At 46.3% G+C, this 26576-nt stretch overlaps 1 protein-coding gene across 1 annotated transcript in view; it reads left to right on the plus strand.

Moving 5' to 3' along the window:
- Window positions 1-26576, plus strand: part of LOC144823872 (pre-B-cell leukemia transcription factor 1-like) — a 327009-nt gene that overhangs the window by 277734 nt on the left and 22699 nt on the right. Inside the window, exons 7-8 of the mRNA XM_078682758.1 lie at window positions 2595-2707; window positions 14798-14884. Of these exons, the coding sequence (XP_078538884.1) occupies window positions 2595-2707; window positions 14798-14884 (200 nt within the window). The remainder of the gene's footprint in view (window positions 1-2594; window positions 2708-14797; window positions 14885-26576) is intronic.

Here is a 26576-nt window from a genome sequence, read left to right on the forward strand (position 1 = left end):
ATACGGGGTGTACGATCAGGTAAGGTGAGTACCACCGGGGAGTGTAACACTGCTAGGAGGGAAGGGGAAGGGTACGAGGCAGTTGCACCAGATTAAAGGAGAGGAGAAGGAAAGGATCCTGTTCTGATCAAAAGGTGTGTATGTCACCGGAATATGGTGCATACTAGTTGAAAATTGAATGATGGTGTGAGTGTCACCGAGTATGGGTGCACACACAATGCCAAAAGAAATAATGGTGTGCGTGTCACCGTGAGCAGGTGCACACACAGTGCATTGACCAAAGGAAATGTGTACATAGGCAGTACGAGGGTAAGGTAAGGACGTAAAGTACCTCAGGCTCTCCGCTTGAAAGTGATGAATCTCGTGCCTCGAGGGTACGGACACTTTACCTCAAAGAGCAGCGGCGTGGTGATGATCTTTGATGAAGAGACAAAGTGCCTTGCTCAGGGAAGAATTACTCTCTCTCTGCTGGCAAGTGTCGAAACTTGTGCCTTGAGGGAATGGACAATTTTACCTCAATGAGCGTAGGCGGGTTGATGTTCGCTGAAGAAGAGACGAAAGTGCCTCGTTCTGAGAGTAATAATTTTTCCCTTCAATATGCACTGTTACAAAGATACCAACACAAATAGAAGTCTTTGCGTGGTCACACCCACGTCAAGAGACTGTTCTTGCAGGAAATTCGAAGAACCAAGAACCTTGGAGCACAGGTCAGCAAAGGAGTCTTCCCACAAGCGACCCTAGACTTTGACAGTCTGACAAGCAGCTGGTAAAATGCTCGACGTCAGCTCCTGTCAATGAGCACCACTGAACACACGAGGGCGCTATATCTTCAAATTGAATAAAGCAGCGAGACTCTGGTATATTTATTCGTCAGTTTCTCACACGTATGAGGTAAAACCCCAAATTCGGCACACTGATCCTAAGTATTAACTGGACCAGTTGTCTTCAAACGCTAAGGAAATCAATTGACATACATGCTATGCGTGTCACCGAGAATTCACCATAGACGCTAGCCAACATTCTAAAGTGAACTCTGAAGGAACGTTCCAAGGGAAGGAAGGAGGGAGAGAGAAAGTACCAAAGAGGGAGAGGGGAAGAGGAGGAAGATTACAACACTAACAAAAATGCTTCAGACTTTTTTATTACAACTTTTTATAACTTTTCAGCATGCTGCACATCAGCCACACTTCTCTACAGCACAGCTGGAAGACATTTGCAAAGTCAATAGCTCTGGCTAAACACTTATTAGGCCCCAAAGGCGAGACCTATTGGCTGTGCCAATGCTTGTTGGGTTTCGGATCACAAGCCCTTTTCGAAACTAAAAGAATTTTTTTAAAATAAACTAGTGGTAATATTCCAAAACCTCCACTAGATGGCTGGATGGTGCACATTTTGCGATCTACGATACGACAAGCTGCATACATTCGACTACAAGTAAGTAACGTTTTCATTATTTTGGACGTGCTTTCTGCTTTAGCCTATGGCACAGACAATACCCGACCAGCTGTGCATGGGGAGGACGGGGAGTGTGTGTGTGTGTGTGGGGGGGGGGGGACTAAACGTGCAAATCTTACTTGAATGTACCGTATATGTACTTTTTTCAACTATTGTTTTCCGTGGAAGAGGTAATCTGCATATAACTGGCTTCTCTCCAACACTTGGCGGTAAATGCTTAAGCTATAATAAATGCTGTCAGAAAGATTATAAGCAGCAGGAATAATTGAGGACAGTGTAAGCATGTTGTTGGCGGGAAATTAGATGTGCAAGTAATCTTGTGAAAGATCTCATTTCCTAGAATGTCAACTTGTCTGCAATATGTCCTAGGTTTTTCGCTGTCCACGGAATGTGAATGGTCGACAGTTAGAGCTCTTGGAATAGGGAACGCCTGCTACGTTTGTTTTGACAGTTTGTCGAAAATATAAAAAGTAAATGAGTGGGGCATATTCATTGTTGTAACAACAGACATTTGCGTAACTTTCTGATTCGATCCGAGATTGGTGGCGAACAATTCTTTTAGATGTACTTGTAGTGTTTTGGCTTTGAGGTATTTCAAGTCCTGATTGTCACTTTCCAGTCATTAAACTAGTAAGTAAACTTTCCAGTAATTTCTCTAGTGCTGATTTGAGTCTGACCACACAACTCTTGGATATTGCGTGGTGCTAACAGCTGGAATGACTCCGAAGGCCTCCTTGGGTGTAGTTTAAGATTGGTGATCCATTTTAGAAGTATATCAGTTGCCGGGCTCCTCAGTTCGCTAGTACTGCCAGGGTGAAATTAATTTTTTGGTGGTAAGTGCCTGGGTGGCAGTGCTTCCTGATACTTAACTGAAACTTTTATAAAAATGAATGCTGTGCTTGTGGTTTGATTGAACAGAAACAACCTTTGTATTGTGACATGCAGTTGTCACTGTGAATATAATGCTTTTTAAGGTGTATTATTATTCAGCAGTGGCAGATAATTGTAAACCATCCAGTGTTCTCTCCACTGCCCTTATCTGATGATCGGAAACATGTTCGTGATTGAATATTTTAAACTGAGGTGTGCACCTTTGCATTGGCAGTTTATGTTTTTCCATTCTACTTCATTTTACTTAGGTTCCTCCGGTTCTTTCAAGGTCTCACACTCCGGTGAATCCTACCTGAACCTGCAGGCCCTGAACGGGGACACCTATCAAAGTTCTCAGCTCGGAGCCAACATACCACCTCAGGTAGGTGCAGATGAATGAATTGCACGATAAAAGAAGCAGTCTTTCAATCTAAAATGGCAATAGAAGGGCTTGCTCTGTTTAAGTCGTTGATGGTTGTTTTTAAATATTTTATTAGCGCTTGTCATTTGACCAGTTATTAATTTGCAGGTTTTCAGAAAGTGTTTCAGAATTGTGGGTAAGTGCAGGAGAAAACGTCCAGTTTCTGAATAATACTGCATGGGGGATCTGGTATATTTAGGAATTTTTATTGCTCCAGAGATTTTTTAAATTTTGTTGCCCAATAGCCATATTACTAAACTGTCTTGACTTTCACTCTGTGTCCAAATATAAGACTGTGGAAACATTCTCCCTTATAATAGTTGCCCTTATGAACTTGGCCAACTCGTGTACTTTAACTTTGAGACGGCACTACTTAGACATTTTGATTGACACTTTGAACTGCTCTGAACTTTGTCCGTTTTACGATGACCTAATGCATCTGAAGCCAATCAGGTAGCGGGGGTCGAAGCTGTACATTGCCATGCATAAGAGGTCCAAGTCATGGGGCCATTCTTGGTCGTGAGGTCTGTCCCTCATGAAATCCATTCTCACCTGAATTCTTCTAGTAAGTTGAAGTTTAAAATGTGCCACAAGTGCAAGAAATCCAAGCGAAACTTGTCGCCCATCCTGCATATATGGCAAGAATTTGCCTGGGAGTCACTTGAAGGATCCAGCATCTTCTGACACTAATCCAGTCTCACTTTTGGTCCCTGGTCACCACATATTTCCTGGGCTATCTATGATCCTGCAGCAAATACTGGCCTGCAAGGAGGACTGACTGCAATTTTTTAGATGTTCCAGTATCCTCTGGCACCCCTTCTTGTCCCACTGAGCTGCAGGGATTCACACTTGTACTTTTGCTGTTCCTGCTCCAAACCCAAGCTAGTAAAGGTTTCCACTCTGGCTTGAGGGTCTGCACCATCCAGTTGTAAGTGCTGGTCTGACTCTGAACAAGTGTCGGCCTGCACCAAGCCTAGGTAGCGCTATGAAATAGCTTTGGTAGTATGAGAAGCCCTCTGTGGCTTCCACTCACATGTGGCCCAGAGCAGTCTTAATGTCCCTGATGACATTAATGAGTTGAGGAGGCGTTACATCTGCTCCCTCCTTACAATGACGAAGAGCTGTACTTTGATTTTTTTCAAATGCCGGTGGGCTAGATACCTCACCAGAGATAGAGCTAGACTGGACACCTTGTCCATTAGCCAAAGAAAGTGCCTCTTTCTCTGTAGTAATGTAAAGGGTAGCAGAAAAGCAGGATTTTCAATTGCCCAGGCCAATTTATTCACTGAAATTCTTTAGCCAGGTCCAACTTCATTTGAACCTCTGTTGCGATAGGCCCTTACGGGACACTTCCATGGCCACTGGGTCCAAGCTTGGCTCAGATCTACTGGTCAGCCCACCCGTGGCCAGACAGCACATAACAGCCCCGGATACCCAGAACCTTTGACTTGAAACCCAATGTCTGATCTCCTTGTGGTGCAGATGTCCACAAGTAGAGTCCATCCTAATGCTTTTCCTCTGATCCTTTCCGCCTTCACAGCCCTAGACAGAGTCTCGAAACATATTGATGCCTTTGTCAAGAAAATGTTTACTTCAGTTCGCCTGGCTCCATGTTCTTTCAATGCGTTGTGTCTTTTAGGCTGGTATACCCGTGCCTTTTAGGCTGGTATACCCATACCTCACTGGACATGGCCAGTGAGATCTTGCATGCTGTTTTGGATAACTTCAGGAACTCACTGATACAAACAATCCAAGTCCGTGACGGCCTAGTAGAATTTGTGTTTCCGTCAGGTCTGGAACCCTTCAACTGCATAGCATGTGCTAGTTGCACCAGTACACTACTACTGCCCTTTGATGGCTCTAGGCCAGTGGTTGTTAACCTTTTGACTTCTGTGGACACCCCCGCTTAATCATTACTGGAACCCGGGGACCCCAATGAATCATTATTGAAATCTTGGGTTCACCACTCATCCATTACTGGAAGCTGGGGTGTGTGCTGTCTGCTAACTCATGCTCGCGCTTGATTTCCAGCACACCGAAAAGGACACACCCGTCCTTTGACGTACTTGTGCCTTCATTCTCCCTTTCCTTTTACCCGCACCGAGGATTGTCCACACCGCTTCCACTTTACCACGACTCCTCGTTTGTTGTGCCCTTTCACACGAGGCCGCCTTTAGCCACAGGCCTGATGAGTCATTACCCGCACACGGTGTGACGAAACACGTGTCGGCTTTTGCTCGTTTGTACTGATTACTGATTCAGAACCATTAAAAACATTTTCTATCATTCAACACTGTTGGATTGCAGAATCATTTCTAGAAGAATTACGTTAATTTGGTTCTCACCTGAGAACTTCGTGAGATTGTCGTGTGCACAGGAACCACTTTGGAAACCAATATGTGCACTGTTCAAAAACCTACATACATATGCACCTAGAACCCCAATGAGAACCAGTGCATTCGGTTCGCAAAAATAAAATTCTGGTAAGGTTTGCTGGCTATCCAACTTCATTCCAATGCTGAAAACCCTCCCGATTAAAAATGGTTAACTGTATACCATACTCATTTACTTGATGCCACTTAATGCCAACATGTTTTGTTGCTCAACATTCCAGCAACTTCATCAGGGCAGTGTGGGGTTCTTTATTATCAATCTTCACACTCAATCGATCAATGGACCTTATGGTTGCCAGGTCAGTGCATACCGGCAACCATACGAAAAAACAGACCTCGTGTCTCACGATCACGTGTCAACCAGTGGCTAGGTCTATCTCAAACCCCTGTAGCCGCGTCCCTCACACACTAAACAGAGAGAGAGTGACCGATGATGAGAAGTGGGTAGACTGGTAATCGCTAGCCAGGAACCCCCTCAGGTGTTGCTACTCACCAATTTTTTCACAGTGAGTAATGGCCTGTTGAGACATTTTTACATATAGAATATACACCTTGACCTAAGGGATCAGTGCTAATTCACACATCCGTGGGATTTGAAAAATTATGGTATATCGAATTCCCCTAGGAGGTCTTGTATATAGGTGTTGTAAATAGGTTAGGCTTCGGAATGCACATGAAGCCAAAGACTGACAAATTACTCTTGTTATTCCTTGAAAGCTTCTGATGGTGGTGCTGTGATTTTCAGGCCCCTGAAGTTCTGTCCCCACCAGTGGACACCCCCATCTTAATCTGATGTCTCTGCTATGGTTCAAGGGACTAAAAGACCAACTGCCATTGCCAGACCTCTGTATTAAGGCCCGTGATATTGAAACACATTTTAATAAGTATTCATTAAGCAGCATTTCTTATTATGGGAACTGTACAGGAGCTTCCTCTCCCATGTAGGTCTTTGCCACTACTGCTGTTGAAGATGACGAATTGTCCATGAAACACGACTTTTACTAATCCTTACCATCTTTCTGTCGAATGCAAATGATTCTGAGATGATTCGCCACGATATTGGATCCACCCTGTGATGGCTCTCTTCCTCTCAGATTTTAATATTTCCGTTATCCCGGAGTGAAAATCTGCCCGGAGTTTGGGGGTCTAAAGGTTTTACCACGACTGGCTACAGGCCTTCACCACTACTGACCAAAAGCAAAGAGCATATTGTCCCAATTTACCCTCTCGTTCAGCACCTTGAACGTGTGCTAAACATGATGAGTGCTATATAAATCCCCCAGCTAAATATCACTAGACTCTTTCATCAAGTTAAGGTTTGTGTTTTATCTGAACACCAAGTATGTTCATGATGTACATAATCTATCTGCTGTTTTAGCAATTTAGAAAATGTGTGCAGTCTTTTTTAGCTGCTTCAAGTGTGCCGGTTTCCTTCACCATCTTCCCCACATCCCACTTCCAATGCATCACCCTCTCACTCCATCGCGTCGAACACTTGTGCAACACTTTCCTACCCAAGCAAATTGAGTTTTAATTTTTTCACTCTCAAATTGTTAGCAGTCACACATGAGCTTAATAACTTTTGCTACTGCTGGGAGAGTTGGTGAATATTCATCTTATTGGTTTACATAGTGTAGTGAAGCTCAGGAGACTGTACCAAATACATTTCTGTCTTTACATGTAAATATGTGCAACGTCCTATTGTGCCTTGATGTTCAGTTCAATGTAAGATCAGATGATTCAGCTGTCATTGGCTTAAATTTCAGAGACATAGAGCATTCTTAAATCATGCCCACCTCACAGCAGTAGGGGTGCACTTAGACATTTAGCAAGTGCTCAGGGCTGCACTGTGAACTGAACACCCACAGGAGCCCATAAAACCACTACTGCAAATAATGTAATACTTTATTTTTATGTGGAAAGGCCAAACACCATTACTGATTTGCTTCAGCATTCCTAATGTTCCACTGGAGAATATCCTGTTCGAGGCATATGAGCTGCATGCAGATTCTACACTTTGCATTAGATCGCCACCTGGTGTTGGACTCGGATGATTGCATGTTGTTGTCGTCTTGGAAGAAGTCTTTTGTAGTCACGAGATAGGTGACTCCTCCCTTGGACGATAGTGCGCATGGTCATCGGCTCCATCCTTAGATTGTTTTTTTCCGCCACTGGGTTCGGATGAAAATGTTCCGCTCCGGTTCGAAATCTACTTTTCAAGTACTTTGACGCGTAAAAACGTATTCATACTTCACCTAACTACTTTCGATATCAACAAACATCATCTCGAGTCTGTCAGCTCGATTCCGGTCGTCGACGCGGGCCGTTGGGCCTATCCACGCCATGAGGCCTACACCTAATGGAAAGGACGGCATTCAAAAGATGCCCCAAGAGTGGAGCAAAGTTTCCACAGTGACTACCACGAGGTCTGTAATCTGTGCTTATCGCCAGAACACGACGAATCCAGCTGTACAGCCTGCACGTCCATTCGATCCAAGAAAACCATTCGAGATCGGAGGGCCCGTCGACACGACCTGCAGAGATCGGTTCCGGAGCCGGTGGATATCTTAGACGAGGAGGTTACACTCATTCTCGAAGAAGATTCAGATGATCTCTAAATCGTCGTATCAGAGGCAGATGACTCCATACCATCGGGTCAGCGCTTGAGTACTACTGCCCGGGCCACATATACAGCACCTAAATCGAAGGCAACGGTCAACACTCCGCCTCCGTGGCCCAGTTGTGACCGAAAAAACACTTTGAAAGCCCCGCCATCGAGCTCAGCTCAGAAGAAAATACTCAAGCCTTCCGGTAGCTCCTTATCGAGCAAGCCGCACGTGCCGATCCCACCACCTCACTCTGCACCGAAACCGAAAGAAGTCTCTGCTCCGAAACCATCAACTTCTAAAGACAAACCTATGAAGCCAGCGTCCGACGCCTCGAAGCAGACAACACCAGCATCCACTCCGAAGCCATCATCTTAGGTAGCTAAACCCACAAGGACTGATTCCGATGCGCCCAAGCCCTCGAAACAGCCTACGACTCCGAAAACAACACATTCGGTGCCGAAATCTACACCAAAGGACACAGTAATAACTCCTAAGGCTAAAGACAAGCCGCAACGACGCCCGGAACCGAAAAAATCAGCGCCGGTAAAGGTTCCGCAATCAGAAGAACTTTTTCAACCTAATCCTCTACAAAAGAAGATCTACATTGACCCTAAAACAGGTGCTGTATCCACTACAACACACAGGAAGAGGAAATTAGACAGAGCACCTGCACCTGAGGTGCCTGTCAAGAAGAAGGACTCTGCCACATCTCCTATGCACCCTTCTTCTCCTATACTTCCTTCTCCTTCATCTCCTGTTCCTCTTAACAATTCACCTCAAATTTCTCCTGAACACTCTCCTCTTCATTCTTCATATTCACCTCAAAATGATGATGAGTATAGCCTAGGGGGGACGGGTAGACCCAGATGAGCCTTTCCCATACCCTATTGATGATCCAGACTGGGAGTACCCAAACCCACAAGATGTGCCAGATATTCCTGACCCACAGTCATATCCATAAAAGCCTTCTCCCCCAGAATATCATATTAGTTTTGGGCACTTGCTGAACAGGGCTGCCATGTACCATGGGGTCACTATGCATTCAGATGAGGCAGAGGAAGATTTTTTGTTAGATACATTTGAACAATCGCAAAGGTCTGTTCAAATTCTTCCTATGATTAAAGGGGTCATCAAACATGCTCCAGAGGTATTTAAAGATCCTGTACGTGCTAGGATCCTAAACCCTAGAATTGAGAAAAAATACAGGCCTGCTCCTGGGGCTCCAGCCTACATTAAAGGACAACTACCCTTAGATTCACTAGTTGCCTCAAATGCTAGAAAGAGGGCAAACTCACAGACGGTGAAGCACCCCCACCTGATAAAGAATCTAAGGTGTAGATGCTTCAGGCAAGAGAATAGCTGCACATGCTACCAATACATGGCGTATAGCTAACACACAAGCCCTCCTTGCAAGATACGACAGGGCTCATTATGACCAGTTAGAAACACTACTACAACATCTACCTGACCAATATAAGGCGCAGGAAAACGACCTTATACAAGAAGGCAAGTTAATTTCAAATGCCTCAATCAAGTGTGCACTTGATGTAGCAGACACCGCATTTAGAGCTGTAAACACTAGTGTCCTACTTAGACGTCATGCGTGGCTACGCATTTTAGGATTTAAGCAGGAAGTGCAAACTACCATCTTAAATCAGCCATTTAACCAACATCAATTATTTGGACCAGAGGTAGACACAGCACTTGAGAAAATGAAAAAAGATACAGATACAGCCAAATCTATGGGAGCTTTGCAGTCCACACAAGCTAGAGGCTCCTTTCGTTGCTCCTTCTATAGAGGAGGCTCCAAGCAAACTGGAGCAGACAATACAGCTTTCTTCAAGTCCAATACACAAACATCCTCCAGTAAAGGATATTTTAGAGGAGGATATAGAGGCAACAACAAGGGAAGAGGTCGGGGTAACAACAGTAATCAAACCGCTTCCACCACAAAACAGCGACTTCCCTCTGCTCCCCCAACAGAATTCCACTCCTGTGGGGGGCAGATTAACACAGTTCCTACCTGTCTGGAATTCCAACACAACAGACTGGTGGGTAAGGCAAATTATCCAGTATGGCTACTGCCACGAACTTACAGCTACCCCTCCACACATACCTCCTAGGCAGCATCCAATGTCTGCAGAACACCTTACTCTGCTCAAACAAGAAGTCCTATCACTTCTTCAAAAGTACGCAATAGAAATAGTTTTGACATCAAGGAACAGGGGTTTACTCGCTGTACTTTCTAATACCCAAAAAGGACGGGACACTAAGACTAATTCTCGACCTCAGGCCCTTCAATCAATATATACAATCAGATCGTTTTCATATGATCACTTTACAACAAGTGCTCCCATTGCTGCAACAGGGCGATTTCCTTACAACACTAGATCTTAAGGGCGCCTACTTCCACATTCCTATGCATCCTTCTCACAGGAAGTATCTAAGGTTTGCACTGGAAGGACAGCATTATCAATTCAAAGTCCTTCCATTCGGGGTAACAACTGCACCAAGAGTATTCACCAAGTGCCTAGCGGTAGTAGAAGCACATCTCAGAAGACAACAGATACATGTCTTCCCTTATCTAGATGATTGGCTCATGAAAGCCAAGTCATTCAATCAGTGTGTCCAACACACACATCAAACAATTCAAACATTGCACAACTTAGGGTTCACGATCAACTACACCAAGTCGCACCTAAAGCCCTCTCATGTACATCAGTATTTAGGGGCTACAATAAACACGTCTACAGCCCTAGCGTATCCCAGTCCAGCAAGGATACAGAGCATTGAAGCCTTAGTCACAAAGTTCCAACATCAACACTCTCTCCAAGCCAGAGTGTTCATGAGACTAATAGGCATGATGGCATCTTGCATCTTCATTGTACCATATGCAAGACTGCAGATGCGTTCGTTACCGGAATGTCTAGCAACAGTGGAACCAGGCTCAAGGGCAACTATCAGACCTGGTGTTGGTAGACAGCCGCACACATCGCTCTCTGCATCGCTCTCTACAGTGGTGGAACACCAAAAACTTGACAAAGGGTCGGCCGTTCCTTGAACCTCTTCCACAAATAGTACTCCCAGCAGACGCATCTCTCGCAGGACGGGGAGCCCATCTCCTACATCATACAACTCAAGGGCAATGGACCATTCAACAAAGATCGTTCCATATCAATCATCCATATCAATCATCTAGAGCTGCTAACAATATTCTTAGCACTCAAAACATTCCAAGTACAAAACAAAGCTGTCTTAATCCGGACGGATAACATGACAGCTATGTACTATGTACAAAAACAGGGGGGGACACACTCTCTACAGCTGTCTCAGCTTGCACAGAACATTTGGAGATGGGCCATTCCACAAAACATATATCTGCTAGCAGAACACCTTCCAGGAGTTCACAATCAGATAGCAGATCTGTTGAGTCGACAGCCCCAACAAATTCACAAATGGGAACTACATCCGCAAGTTCTTCAACCATTCATTCTCGGGTGGGGTCATCCAGACATAGATCTGTTCGCCACACACGAAAACGCAAAATGCCCAACCTTCGCCGCCAGGTTTCCACACCCGCTGCTACCACTAATACCACTAAGAGTGCGTGAAATTCGGCAACAGTCTCTCAAACTAATTTTAGTTGCTCCCACATGGGCACACCAACCGTGGTATACAACTCTGCTAGAATTATCCCTATTTCCACGCCAAAAACTGCGTCTGGCACCATCCCTGCTAACGCAGAACCATGGAGACATCAGACATCCAGACCCAAATCAACTGAATCTGGCGATCTGGCTCCTGAAGTCTTAGAGTTTGGTTATCTTAATCTACCACCAGACTGTATGAACATCATTAAAGAGGCCAGGAGACCTACTACTAGAGCTTGCTAAGCTGCTAAATGGAAGAGATTTGCAATTTTTTTGCAACAATAACCAAATTGATCCCCTGGATGCTTCTATCCAAAATATCATTTGCTGCCTTCTACATTTACAAAGATGTAACTTGGTATATTCATCTATACGCCTACATCTTGCAGCATATTTACAAAATAGACCACATCTGTCTCTTTTTAGAGTGCCTGCTATTAAAGCATTTATGGAAGGATTAAAAATAATTATTCCCCTCAGGTTACCACCAGTGTGGAACCTAAACGTTGTTCTTACAAGGCTCATGGGACCACCTTTTGAACCTCTACACAAATGTGAACTGTAATTCCTCACATGGAAAACAGCTTTCCTTATTGCTATTACCTCTCTTAGGAGAGTAAGTGAGATACAGGCTTTCACTATACAAGAACCATTCTTACAATTAAACCGTAACAAGGTGGTTCTAAGAACTAATCCTAAATTCCTTCCAAAAGTCAGTACTCCTTTTCATTTAAACCAATCTGTAGAGTTACCTGTGTTTTTCCAAAACCCTGACTCTGTAGCAGAAAGAGCTCTACACACACTAGACGTTAAAAGAGCTCTTCTCTTTTATATAGATAGGACCAAATCTTTTCGTAAAACAAAGCAATTGTTTGTACTTTTCTCTCCACCACATAAAGGCAACCCCATCTCTAAAGGTGGATTGTAAAATGTATACAAACATGGTATCAAAAAGCAAAACATACATTAACAGTTCCTCCTAGAGTGCACTCCACATGCAAACTAGGAGCCTCTATGGCTTTCTTAGAGAACATCCCCCTAGAAGACTTCTGCAAGGCAGCAACATGGTCTACAACACACACCTTCACTAAACACTACTGCAAGCCAAGCAGCAAGCTGCAGTAGGCCAAGCTGTTCTAAAAACTCTCTTTCAAACTACTGCAACAGATACTGGTGACCACCGCTAGGGGATACACTGCTGCACAATCGATGCAAAGTGCAGAATCTGCAGCTCATATGCCTTAAACGGAAAGCGCTACTTACCAGTATGCATCTGTTCTTGGCATGTAGACCTGCAGAGTACTACACGCCCTCCCGCCTCCCCGGGACCTGAATCTGTTCCAGTTTTATCTTAATTAGATACACACGCATGGACATCCTTTCTTTACTTCTACTAACTCCATCATTTCTCATTATGGCGAAAAACAATCTAAGGATGGAGCCGATGACCATGCGCACTATCGTCCAAGGGAGGAGTCGCCTATCTCGTGACTACAAAAGATTTCTTCCAAGACGACAACTACATGCAATCATCCGAGCCCACACCAGGTGGCGATCTATTGCAAAGTGTAGTACTCTGCAGCTCTACATGCCAAAAACAGATGCATACTGGTAAGTAGCATTTTCCTTCTTAGTTTGTCCGCTGTTTCTCTGCCTTCATCCTTCAGAGTAGCACATACTTGAAAGTCCCTAATTCATTAACCCCCAGTGAAACATTATTAGTCGTCTTTTGGTACGGCTTCAACCTGAGAGATTCAAATTGTTCCACTAGGACTACTTCGTACATGTATATTCTCAACCCTCTTCCTTTCTTCATGTGGGAAATGTCTTCCCCAGCACTCTAAAGGAAACCATTCATGCCCAGTGGACTTCCCCCAATTCGCCCGCCTCAGATAGAGGACAGTCATGTGGCTTATGGCAGCTTTTTCTGAATTGTTTACTTACATTTGGAGTGTCCCTCCTGATGGGTTGCTTCTCATCCTTGTGATCTTCTGTCAGCTACATATGCCCAGGTTTTAATAATCCTGTTTGTTCGGGGGGGGCACATTCCTATAGGTGACTCCAGCGACCTCTGATGTATGGATCACATGGAAACATGTGGCTCCTCTTTAGCTAATGATTTGAAAAATACGCTTCTTAACAGACTTTCTTTGGCAATTGAATACCCGTATGACTTTTTTGCAAGTAAACAGTGGGTAATCAAACCTATTCTTTTCACACGTCTCCATATTCTGTTACACTGTTATATTTATACTAGCAGCCCGCCCCGACGTCGTCCGGGGGCAATGAGGCTTTAGGGCCAACCGCCCGGGCCCCCGCCCGCCCCGACATTGTCCGTGTCCCGGAGCCGGAGCCTTACCTCAGCCGCCGTTCTTCAGGGCCAACCGCCCGCCCCGGCCCCGGCCCCCTCCCGCCCCGACATTGTCCGTGTCCCGGAGCCTTACCTGAGCCGCCGCTCCTCCCCGTGCTCCTGACTTCACCGCCGCTCGTCACCGCTTCTCCCCGCCTGTCCTCCTCTCCTCCCCGCCTGTCCGCCGCTCCACCCCGCGCTCATGTCTGCAGCGGCTCCTCGTCAGCACGCACGTCTTGGCCAGTGCTACGTCGCGGCCGGCGCTACTTCCAGGCTACTATTTTTTTATGTTAAATTTTTTAAATTACGTTTAATTTTTACTTTATATAGCCTATGTCCATCTGCACACCCTGACAATTCCAACGATGTATCAGGTGTGTGGATTGGCGCTGTGGTTCCCGAGTTTACCCGCCTCAAAGCTTCAAAGTTCTTCCTTTATTATAGTAGTATAGATAGACCGGCTTGGCAAAGGTTCAGGGATCCTTGTGGCAAGTGTAGATGGCATCTCCCAAAGGACGAGCTGAGACCTAATGTCTGGCCCAGGACAGAAGGGTCCTGTGGTCTAACACTGAGTGGGTTTGCGGGTGCACTTCCAAACGCCAGACTCTGTTTGTAGGTGTTGTAGAAGACCTGAGGTGCATGGACCCCACAAAGCTGATAAATTGATTGCAGGTACTTTGCAACTTGACACCATCTTTGTATTCCCTTGGTTCCTGAGGTTAAGAACTTTATGGGCAAGCAGACATCTCCAGGTTTATACAAGAACTTGGGAACAGAACTGATAATTGGCCCTGTCTGACTCTCCCCTATGTCTTAGCATTTTAAGTGATGTTAATGTGGTGAGGAGTGTTCATAAGGAAGAGCTTTGTTTTAAGAGTGCACATGTTTGATGGTGGATCTGCATCTCACCGAGCAGTTACTCTTGAGCGACTGTTGGCAATCTACACTTCCCCCTGATCTTGAGAATAAACTCCCATGCTTATTTTTGTTTCATAATAAAAAGTGATGACTTAGTGAATATTAGCTGAAAATTATGCTTGTTTTTACAGATGGATTCTTTACATCATGTTATACATGCCGCAGGAAGATACGATTCAATTGCAGGGAATCCTTTGTATGAACCTCAGCACATCGATGTAAGTAGGAAAGGTTTTATTAATGGCCAATATCTTTGCCATTCTTGATTATTCTTACATGGAACAGCCCTATTTCCTTCGGTAAGTCAATGTTAGTTGCAACACAATTGACAATCCTGTTGAAGTAACAATATAAGACACTCTCTCGGCATCTAGCCTGACGCAACAAATCTTAAACTCTCGTCCTTCTAAAACAAAAAAAATCAATGCTAATGTAATATTAAGAAGGGTTGTAGCCGTGTATGCAGTTTTGTTTAAAAACCAATTGCCTATGTAAGCATTGTTTCTTTCCAGATGATCATGTTCTGATAGACTTGTTGCCGCTGATTCCTCCTGTTTTGAATATTCTCCAGGCATTAGACTGGATCCAGAAAGTTTTCAGCAGTAACTTGGACGCCGGTAGATGGCGGAGTGCAGCTCCACGCTGATGCCATTCCGCGCTGGAAATGACTTGCAGGGCCTATTTGGGTGCACTACCACGCTCTGAAAGATCCTTTCTTTCCATGCCACCAGATGCGGATCTGCAGCTCCCTCTCCTCTGTAAAAAGACATTTAACTCAAATATTTTGTTAAAAATAACAGTGCGCAGGGACTATCACAAACAAATGTCTTTGGCAGATCCTTATAAGATGTTCCTTCGGTGACTGGGGTAGAGTCACGACTATAAGGTCTGCAGCCACTGTGCGTTGAAGAATCCAAAGGCCATCTGAGACTGCAAGGCGAAACCCTACATCGCAAGGCATAAGAAGACCACGCATCGAGACTGGTCCAAGTCTCGAGCCAACCCGAAGGTTCGGTTCCAGTCAATCAATCGGGGAATTGTAAGCACACTACTCTCCCGTGACGGTCTCAAGGAGCTGGGGGGGGTGTGGATGTCATAGATCAGTCTAGCCGAAGAGCTAGGTCTTGAGGGTTTTCCTGAAGGTGCTCAGGGAGGGGGCTTGTCTGATTTCTGCCGGTAGCTCGTTCCAGGTCTTGGCTGCAATGTGGGAGAAGGATCTTCCGCCTGCTCTGTTTCTGTGAATGCGTGGTGTTTCGACCAGTGCGAGGTTGGAGGTTCGCAGGTTTCTTTTGGGTACGTGGAAGTTGATTCTGTCGGTGAGGTATTTGGGTCCGTTGTTATGTAGGACTTGTAGGCGTGGGTGAGGATTTAAAAGTGACTCTTTTCTCCACGGGGAGCCAGTGGAGTTTTCGTAGGTGCTGGGTGATGAGTTTGTGCTGGGGGAGGCAGAGGATGAGTCTGGCGGCGGTCTTCTGTATTGTCTAGAGTTTGCGGATTAGGGACTTGTTGATGCCGACGTAGTGAATTTCCGCAGTCTGCTGCGAATGAGTGCATGGGTGACTGTCTTCCTTGGGGGGTTGGGGGGAGGGGGTGGAGATGGGAAATCCACTTGAAGGTCTTGCGGAGGATGCGGAGTGTGTTGAAGAAGCTCGAGGTGACGGCGTTGACCTGGCGGTTCATGCTGAGTGATGAGTCGAGTATGATGCAGAGGTTCTTGCCGTAGTCCGCAGGTGATTTTCGTGGGGTCGGAGAGGAAGGGTGGTTGCCTGATTCTTTTGCTTTATCCTGTGAGGAATGATCAGATCCAGTCCAGGGCTGTTCCTTGTATGCCTGCGTTGTGTAGTCTGATGACTAGTGTGCGGTGGGAGACGGTGTCGAAGGCTGATGATAGGTCGAGTAGGATGAGGGTTGCGGAGTGGCCTTTGTCCAGGAGGGTGCGGAAGTCATCTGTGGCGGCGAGTAGGGCTGTCTCTGTGCTATGGTTGCTTCGGAATCTGGTTTGGGATGGGTCGAGGGCGGCATTTTCTTCCATGAATCGTGTCCGCTCCTTGATGACTGTTTTTTCTGCAACTTTGTCTGCGAAGGGGAGGAGCGAGATGGGCCGATAGTTTTTGAGGTTGGTGGGGACAGCTGTGGGCTTCTTGGGCAGGGGTCTGACTTCTGCGCGCTTCCAGTTGTCTGGAAAGGTTCCTGTTCTGAAGGTGATGTTGATGGTGCGTTGTGGTTTGGGAGCTATTGCGGTGGTGGCTTTGTGGTAGATGTGAGGGGGGCAGGGGTCGTTGGGGCCCCTAAGTGGATGCCTCTCATGGTCGAGGCGGTGTCTTCGGTCAATGATCGGTGTTCAGTTGGAGATGGTGGGCCGGCTGGTGTCTCTGGTGGGCAGAGGGCCTTCTGTGAGGTCTGGAGGGTGGTCGACAAAGTTGTTGTAGAGGTTCTTGATTTTGAGCTGGAGGTAGGTTCCAAGCTTGTTGCAGCGGTCTTGGGATGGGATGATGTCTGTGGCTTCGCTGCGTGGGTTGATAAATTCCTGAATGACGCTGAAAAGTTCCTTGGCGTTGGTGAAGTTGGCGAGGATTTTGTTGTGGATGAAGTTCCTTTTGGTGGCTCTGATTTGTTTGTGGTAGTCCATCATGGCATTCTTGTAGGTGGTGTGGTTTTCGGCTGTCTTGGTGTTTCTCCAGTTTTTCTCCAGGTGTCTGCAGGTGCGCCTGGTTTCTTGGAGAGTGGTGGTGACCAGGCAGCTTTCCTGGGGCGTTGTCTGCTGGTGTTGCACAGCTTGGCAAGCTAGTCTGCGCAGTTGGTGATCCAGGTGTAGAGTTCTCTGGCTGCTATGTTTGCGTCAGACGACGAGGTGTGGTTGTTTTGGGTGAGGGTGGTGTTGAGTTGCTCGTCGGTGAGCTTGCTCCAGTTCCTTCGTGGTGGGCGTGGGGCTGGTTTGGGTGCCTTGGGTTTGTCGATGGCGAAGTGTTACCAGTGGTGGTTGATCCATGGTGGTTGTGTTGTGTTGTGTGGCTGAAGTGGACGCTGTTTCCTGCTGCGGAGATGGGGTCGAGGATGTGTCCTGCTCTGTGAGATGGTGTGTTGACGAGTTGTTTCAGTCCGATGCTGGCGAGGTTGTCACGGAGGATGATGGAGTTGGGGTCGTCGAGGTGAAAGTTCAGGTCTCCGATAAGTAGGTAGTTCCTGGAGGCAATGGCGTGGGTTGCGATGAAGTAGGTGATGGTGGTGGCGGCGAAGAGTGTCCAGGGGTCTGTAGACAAGGGTTCCTCGGAGCATGGCTTTGGGTGTGGTCTGGATCTGGAAGTACAGGTGTTCGGCGGAGAGGAGGGTTTTGCTGGAGGTGGTGAGACAGAGGGTGCTTCTGTGGGCGATGACGAGGCCCCCACTGGTGCGGTCTTTCCTCTGAATCTTGTATCCGTCCGGGATGACAGTGTTGATGTCGGGGTGGAGTATGCGTTGGTTCAGGTCTCTATGAAGAATGCAATGTCAGGTGAGAGGGAGTCGAGTAGATCCCAGGTTTCCACGGCGTGTTTGTGTACGGAGCGTACGTTGAGGAGGTTGCATTTTAGTGTGTCGCTGGTGTTGGTGGTGTTGGAGTCCAAGGTGGTGTTGATGGTTTTTCTGCAGCAGAGGCACGAGAACTGACAATGGGTAGTGTTTGGTGAGGCCTGGTGGCATTCTCTGTGGCTTCCGGGGTTGAGTGCGAAGAGGTTGGTGGCGTTGTAGTGATGGATGGTCTAAGTTTCAGGGTTCCTGGCACTGGCTCGGTCGGGTTGTGGACGTGTGCAGACTGGCTGGCTTTGGCGCGCCCGCTGCATGCCGCCGCGCAGCGGGAGGCATTTTATAGGGAGGTGGGAGGGAGGCACAGATGGGAGGGGGGAGTGGAAAAAACGGCAGAGGGTGACCGCGGGGGCAGCGGCGGCAGGAGGGGGAGTGGGTAACAGGGAAAAACAGTACGGGCACAGAATGAGTACGAAACAGGAAAGACAGGCAGAGACCAAAGCAGGAAAAAAACGAGCAGGCAATAAACAGTCAACAAGTGGGACAGAACTGGGAGGCAGCCGGGGCTCGAACCCCTACCTGGGCAGAGGCACGTCACGTCAGACCAGAGAGAGCAGGTCCCTGGCCTAGGTCAGAGGTCCCATTCTCGCTCCTGAAGTTAACAAAGCCGTTCCAGAGATCAGTCTTAATCGATATATAAATCGTCTGATAAGCATAAATTAAAACCTAAGAAATCAAAGCCGGTATTGCGCCACTCTCATTCACTGGAGAAGGTAAAGATGGCAGCACCAAGTCTCTTTCTCGCTCCTAGTGTCAGTCGACTTTGGAGCTTATCCGGCAATTGGTTCCAGCACAATCCAAGCTTCCAGGGCTGAACAGATTAAAAGGTTCTGCAGGGCCATGATCAGGCTCGTTGTACCTTTGTCGAATCCTTCTGGTGCACCTTCGGGCCCCAGGAACCAAGATGCCTTATATCTGGGGTGCTGCCCGCAGATTTACCCTTGGTGACAGGTGGATCCTCTGAGCCCATCACAGCGCCTCCGATGCCAGCCCTGCATTCAGCGTCGCAGTTCAAGCCAGTTCCTGTAACTTGAACACCTGGGCCGAATACATTGTCGCTGGGCAAAAAGATACCTATATGTTCGAGGCATATGGGCAGCAGATGGTACATTTATGAATAGATCTTCATCTGGTGTTGGGCTTGGATGATTGCTCTTGTTTTTCTCTTGGAGAAGTCTTTTGTAGTCACGAGGCTGGTGACTCCTCCCTTGGGTGATAGTGCGCATGGGCATCGGCTCCATCCTTAGATTGTTTTTTTCCGCCATCGGGTTCGGATGAGGATCGAAGCGCTCCGGATCGACTTCGAGAAAGAAATTATATTTCGACGCGTATTCCCTTTCCAATTCGACGGTATAGTTTATCGAGCGCGAGTTCATTCCCATTTCGACGCGCTTCGAAGTCAACAACAAAGATTTCGAACTCTACGTCGACGAGACCGGGAGGCCTATCTCGACGTAGTCCAGCCCGGAGTCCATGGAAAGGACTCCATTCAAAAAATGTCCAACGTGTGGTGCTAAATTCCCACACGAGGACCTACACGAGGTGTGCAACCTCTGCTTATCACCTGACCACGAATCCAGGGACTGTGAAGCCTGCGCGGCTTTCTCCTCCAAGTCGACTATTAGAAACCGTCGAGCCCGAAGACACGAGATGTCGAGGATGGAGTCAGATGCAATCCCAGAACTGTTCGAGGTCCAACAAGAAGAAGATGAGGACGGGTCGGGGTCGGAAGCGGACGAGTCTGAAGTCGAAGAAGTCGACGTGCATCAAACCGTGAGTGACGACGTCCCTTTGCCAAAAAACCGACCCCAGTTGGTGTCGACCCCGCCTTCGAGCCCGGTCAGACAACCGAAAAAAGTTTCCGACGCCCCGCCTTCGGGCTCGGCAACGAAACTGAAACACTCGGCCTCCCACTATGTCGAGCCGAGAAACGGTCGACATCGACACCGAAGCTCCATACCAAAGAGAGCTTGCAGTCGAAACATTCCATGTCGAAACTGAAACATGCTTCGACGTCGAACACTACCTCGACACCGGAAAAATCGGACTCGAACAAACTCTCGGTGCCGAAAACACATAACACCGAGACACAGAAGCAAAAGCACCTTTCGGACCCAAAGACTTCGGTACCGACACAGGAGCAACAAACCGATCCAAAACAAAAGACTTTGTTCATTGATCCACAAACTGGCAAGGTGGTGACAAAACTACCTAAAAAGAGGAAGACTCAACCGTTGGAGGACAAAGCTCCTCCTCCTAAGAAGAGAACAATGGGGACAAATACAACTCCTCCCCTTTCTCCACAGCCTATGGACACACCCTCTTCTCCTATTCCTCATACTCTGCCAATTATTCCTCCACCTTCTACACCACGCCCATCTACACCTCAAACAGATGTAGAAAGTGACACAGGGGGCGGGGACATTCCTAGGGATGATAACAATACTATCCCAGAAGACGCAGACCCATGGGAGGATTATGACGCAGTGTCAGATAATGATAATGACCCTGACCAGTATCCCTCAAAACCCTCTCCCCCTGATGATAATTCGGGTTTTGCACAATTAATTAATAGGGCAGCAAAATACCACAAGGTAGATTTACATACCGAACCTCAGATAGATTTCCTTTTAGAAACACTACATGCTGCACAAAAATCTTCAGGGACCCTACCAATGCTTAAGGGTCTCCTCACTCACACATCAGACATATTCAAAGACCCGGTGAGGGCTAGGGTGTTAAACCCAAGAATTGACAAAAAGTATAAGGCAGCCCCAAAGACCCAGTATTTATTAAGGGGCAAATACCTCTGGACTCGTTAGTAGTCTCAAACGCTCGTAAGAGGGCAAACTCACTAACAGCAGGAGAAGCTCCTCCTCCTGACAAGGAGTCCAAGTTAATAGATGCCTCTGGCAAAAGAGTAGCATCCCAAGCAGCAAACAGCTGGCGCATAGCAAATACTCAAGCGCTACTTGCACGTTATGATAGAGCTCATTATGATGAGTTAGAAAAACTTATTACACATCTCCATAAGGAACATCAAAAAAGGGCAGATCAGCTGATACAAGAAGGGAAGATAATAACTAACACTTCCATTAAGTGCGCCTTAGACGCGGCAAGATCCATAAACACCAGTATCCTGTTAAGAAGACATGCGTGGCTCAGGGTCTCAGGGTTCAAACAGGAAGTACAAACTTCTTTATTGGACCAACCTTTTGATGGGAAAACACTCTTCGGCTCAGGTACAGATGAGGCGTTAGAAAAAATTAAAAAGGACACAGAAACGGCTAAGTCAATGGGAGCATTACAACAGCCAGCTCACAGGGGTTCCTTTCATAGGTCCACCTATAGAGGCGGATCAAAGAATACAGGCACAAGCCAGCAAGCAACCTCTTTTACACCAACATCACCCAAAGGGAATTCTAGAGGCAGTTACAGAGGTAACAACAACAAGGGTAGAGGTCGCGGAAACAACAACCGCAACTCTCCTACCCCAAAACAGTGACTTCATACAGCTCCCCCCAGACCATGCAACACCGGTCGGGGGACGCCTATCACAGTTCCTACCTGTCTGGGAAAACATCACATCAGACAGGTGGGTGAGACAAACTATCCAACATGGTTATTGCCTAGAACTCACCGCTACCCCACCAAACATACTCCCCAGGCAGCGTCCAATGAGTCAAGATCATCTGACATTATTAAAACAGGAAGTACTATCACTGCTACAAAAGCATGCCATAGAGAAGGTTCCACAACATCAACAGGGAACAGGAGTATACTCTCTATACTTCCTAATTCCCAAAAAAGACGGATCTCTGAGGCCAATACTAGACCTCAGACCTCTCAATGCATACATAAATTCGGAACATTTCCACATGGTCACGCTCCAACAGGTACTTCCTTTACTGAAGAAAGGGGGCTTTCTTTCTACACTGGATCTAAAAGACACCTACTTTCATATCCCAATTCACAAAGCCCACAGGAAATAACTCAGATTTGTAGTAGAAGGACAACATTATCAGTTCAAAGTCCTCCCGTTTGGAGTCACAACAGCACCAAGGGTGTTCACAAAATGCCTAGCAGTGGTTGCAGCACACCTAAGAAGACAGCAAATACATGTCTTTCCTTACTTGGACGACTGGCTAATAAAGGCCACGTCACAAAAGGAATGTCTTCAAAACACACAAAAGACAATTCAACTGCTGCACCAGCTAGGGCTTACGGTGAACTACACAAAATCCCACCTGCAACCAAACAAAGTCCAACAATATCTAGGGGCTACTATAAATACAGAAAAAGTCAGAGTATACCTTAATCCAGTCAGGATTCAGACAATGCTCACATTGATTCAAAGATTTCAACCGCAACACTCATTAACAGCTTGAGTGTTTATGCAGTTATTGGGGATGATGTCCTCTTGCCAATTGCTGATCCCATATGCCAGACTACAAATGCGTCCGCTTCAAGAATGTCTAGCAACACAGTGGAATCAGGCTCAAGGTCAGATTACAGATCTGGTGTTGGTAGACGATCGCACGCATCGCTCTCTGAAGTGGTGGAATACAACAAACATTTCCAAAGGGCGGTCGTTCCTAGAACCAGTTCCACAAGTGGTGCTAACAGCGAATGCATCGCTCAACGGATGGGGAGCTCATATGGACAGATACACAGTACAAGGAAGATGGAGTGTACAGCAAAAACGACTGCACATAAATCACCTAGAACTACTAGCAGTGTTCCTAGCATTAAAGCTTTTCAAATGCATGTTCTCAACAAAGCAGTCCTGATCAGAACAGACAACATGACAGCAATGTATTATATTAAAAAACAAGGGGGGAGACACTCTCTCCAACTATCCAGACTAGCGCAGGAAATTTGGAGATGGGCCATTCCTCAAAACATCTATCTGTTAGCAGAACACCTACCAGGAGTTCAAAATCAGATAGCAGACATCTTAAGCAGAGAGTCAGAACAAATACACGAATGGGAACTGCACAACCAAATACTGCAGCCATTCTTCCAAAGATGGGGACAACCGGAGATAGATCTCTTTGCCACTCATCAGAACGCAAAATGCCAAAGCTTCGCATCCAGGTACCCACACCACCTGTCGCAGGGCAATGCATTATGGATAAACTGGTCGAACAAATTTGCATACGCTTTTCCCCCTCTCCCACTAATTCCATTAGTGGTTCGAAAACTGCAACAGCATTCAATGACCATGATACTAGTAGCACCAACGTGGGCATGGCAGCCATGGTTCACCACGCTCCTACAACTCTCACAGGTGCCACACCAAAAATTAAGAATCTCACCCATGCACCTTACACAGAACCATGGAGAAATAATGCACCCAGATCCCAAACAACTGAACCTAGCGATCTGGCTCTTGAGGTCTTAGAATTTGGATACTTAAATTTACCTCCAAATTGTATGGAAATTATTAAGCAAGCAAGACGTCCCACCACCAGAGCCTGCTATGCAGCAAAGGGGAAGAGGTTTGCTGTTTACTGTAACAGTAACAGCATCAACCCTCTGGACGCATCTACACAAAATATTATTTGCTACTTACTACACTTACAGCAATGCAACCTTGCTTACACCTCCATTAGAGTACATCTTGCAGCTATAGCAGCATACCTGCAAAACAGGCAACATCTATCCCTGTTTAGGGTACCCGCAATTAAGGCTTTCATGGAAGGACTCAAAAGAGTTATTCCACCAAGACTACCACCTTCACCAGTCTGGAACCTTAACATAGTACTCACCAGACTAATGGGACCACCTTTTGAACCTATGCATAGGTGTGAAATACAATTTCTTACATGGAAAGTGGCCTTCCTTATAGCCATTACCTCCCTTAGGAGAGTACGTGAGTTACAGGCATTAACAATACAAGAACCATTTCTACAACTACACCAGAATAAAGTGGTTCTTCGAACAAACCCAAAGTTCTTACCTAAAGAAATTTCAGCATTCCACATCAATCAACCGGTGGAACTACCAGTCTTCTTTCCAAAGCCACATACGGTAGCATACAGGGCCCTACATACACTAGATGTCAAAAGGGAAATATTATATTACATGGTAAGAACTCAAACTTTCAGAAAAACTAAACCACTATCTGTAGTGTTTTCCCCAACACATAAAGGCAACCCTATATCTAAAGCAGGCATTGCCAGGTGGATTGTAAAATGTATACAAATATGTTACATAAAAGCAAAGAGAACATTAACTGTTCCCCCTAGAGCTCATTCTACACGCAAACTAGGGGCATCTATGGCATTCTTAGGGATCATTCCCCTAGATGACATATGCAAAGCAGCAACTTGGTCTACACCGCATACCTTCACAAAACACTACTGTGTTGACGTGCAGGCAACACAACAAGCAAGCTTTATTTCAATCTGTTGCAACAGACACTGGTGACCACCGCTAGGGAGGTAACTGCTGTGTAATCTATTCATAAATGTACCATCTGCAGCCCATATGCCTCGAACGGAATATGCTACTTACCAGTATGCATCTGTTCTCGGCATAGAGGGCTGCAGAGTGGTACATGCCCTCCCTGCCTCCCCGGAAACCTGTGTCTGTTCCAACATTATCTTATTTAGATACACTTACATGGGCATCTCTTTCTGTATTCTATCATACTACTCCATCTAACCCTACTATGGCAAAACAATCTAAGGATGGAGCCGATGCCCATGCGCACTATCACCCAAGGGAGGAGTCACCAGCCTCGTGACTACAAAATACTTCTCCAAGAGAAAAACAAGTGCAATCATCCGAGCCCAACACCAGATGGCGATCTATTCATAAATGTACCACTCAGCAGCCCTCTATGCCAAGAACAGATGAATACTGGTAAGTAGCATATTCCTAATCCCTGGCACTATTGAGTCGACGTCGTTCTGATCTCAACTGAGGCCAAGCAAGACCACTGTTGAGGAGCATCTTCCCTCACTTGATCTGCTTCAACCACAAGGCAAAACACACTACACTCCCTTTTCGAGATAGACTCAGACCACAAATATGATGTGGGCAATCAGTTGGTTCAGTTCAATACTGAGAATAGTTAGTACGACGACTTACAGGAGGCAAGTGGTGTCCATACTTTACTTGAATCAGATCTTTCACCACCTGGCCCGGCCACAGACGAATGCACTTCCTTTGATATGGGGTTGCATAAGGCAATTGCAGTCCTTACCCAACGACAACCTTGGAGAGTAAAATTAATGTGTTGACTGAAGTACACCAGCCTGGATGAGCATCTCAATCTTGGAAGCCAGTGGTCCCTCATCTTTTGACTTCTGAGGACCCCCTCTTATTAATTGCTGGACCCTGGGACCCCATAGGAACCCGGGGAAGCCCAGTTCATGACCAGGAATGCCGTCCTAAGATTTTCGATGATTTGTACCACAAAACAGTACACATGAAATATAGTAACAAGTATTCATCAAACAAACGATGAAATATTTAATTTAATTCGCAAACAAATATAAAGAATCTTAATTTCAATAGGAAGGTCGGAGCATTTCTAAATGTTATTTAGGCCATTCATTGTCCATACTGTATTCTGTTTGATGCACAAGCATTGCGCCCACAAATCAATCTGAGGATATTAGGTTAACTTTTAGGCTCCAATTTAAAATTTCTTCGCACGGAACATTTTAGAATTTTTAATTGTACATTTTGCTTCTTTATATACGTTATTAGACTGCTAATGTAATATTGCATTTTGTAAGCAGTCATGGAGCCTTTGAGAAGGCTTTGTGGACCCAGACCACAGGTTAAGAACCACCGTTCTAAGCCCCTCCTGCTGTTTAATGGGGTACTAAGCCATTCCTTGTTGGGAGCCTCAGTCCAGCCTTGCTCTTGGATCCCATTCAACAGGCAAATAGGAACTGTTATTCTCTTGACCCGAGTTACAATGCACTCCTGTCTCAACACCTGTTTCCCGAATGTTTGGTTGTGCTAGCGTCCACAAGCAGGTCTTACCCCAACACTTCCAGCCCCCACTACCACCTAGTAGGGAATCCAAGCGAGTAGAGACATTTGGGGAGCAAGATTTTTCTTCCAGCAGCCTAGCTCTCTGTTCAGTGAATGCCAGCTGTCTTCTGTGACACTGCATCCGTGCCCTTTAGGAATCCCTAGCTCAAGTCCTCCGTCGTGTCCCTGAAGATCTTTGACCTGCCATGCCCAGGCCACCAGGACTGTTTGTATGCAGATCACAATTTGTTGTGGCTTGGACACCACTGATTCCATCAAGTCGGCCTTTGGCACCAGTGTTACCATTTGCAGTTACACTTGGGGGTCACTGGTTTTGCATGTGACATCCAGTTG

The sequence above is a fragment of the Lissotriton helveticus genome, chromosome 1_1 (assembly GCF_964261635.1).
Source record: "Lissotriton helveticus chromosome 1_1, aLisHel1.1, whole genome shotgun sequence".
NCBI classification, from domain to species: Eukaryota; Metazoa; Chordata; class Amphibia; order Caudata; family Salamandridae; genus Lissotriton; species Lissotriton helveticus.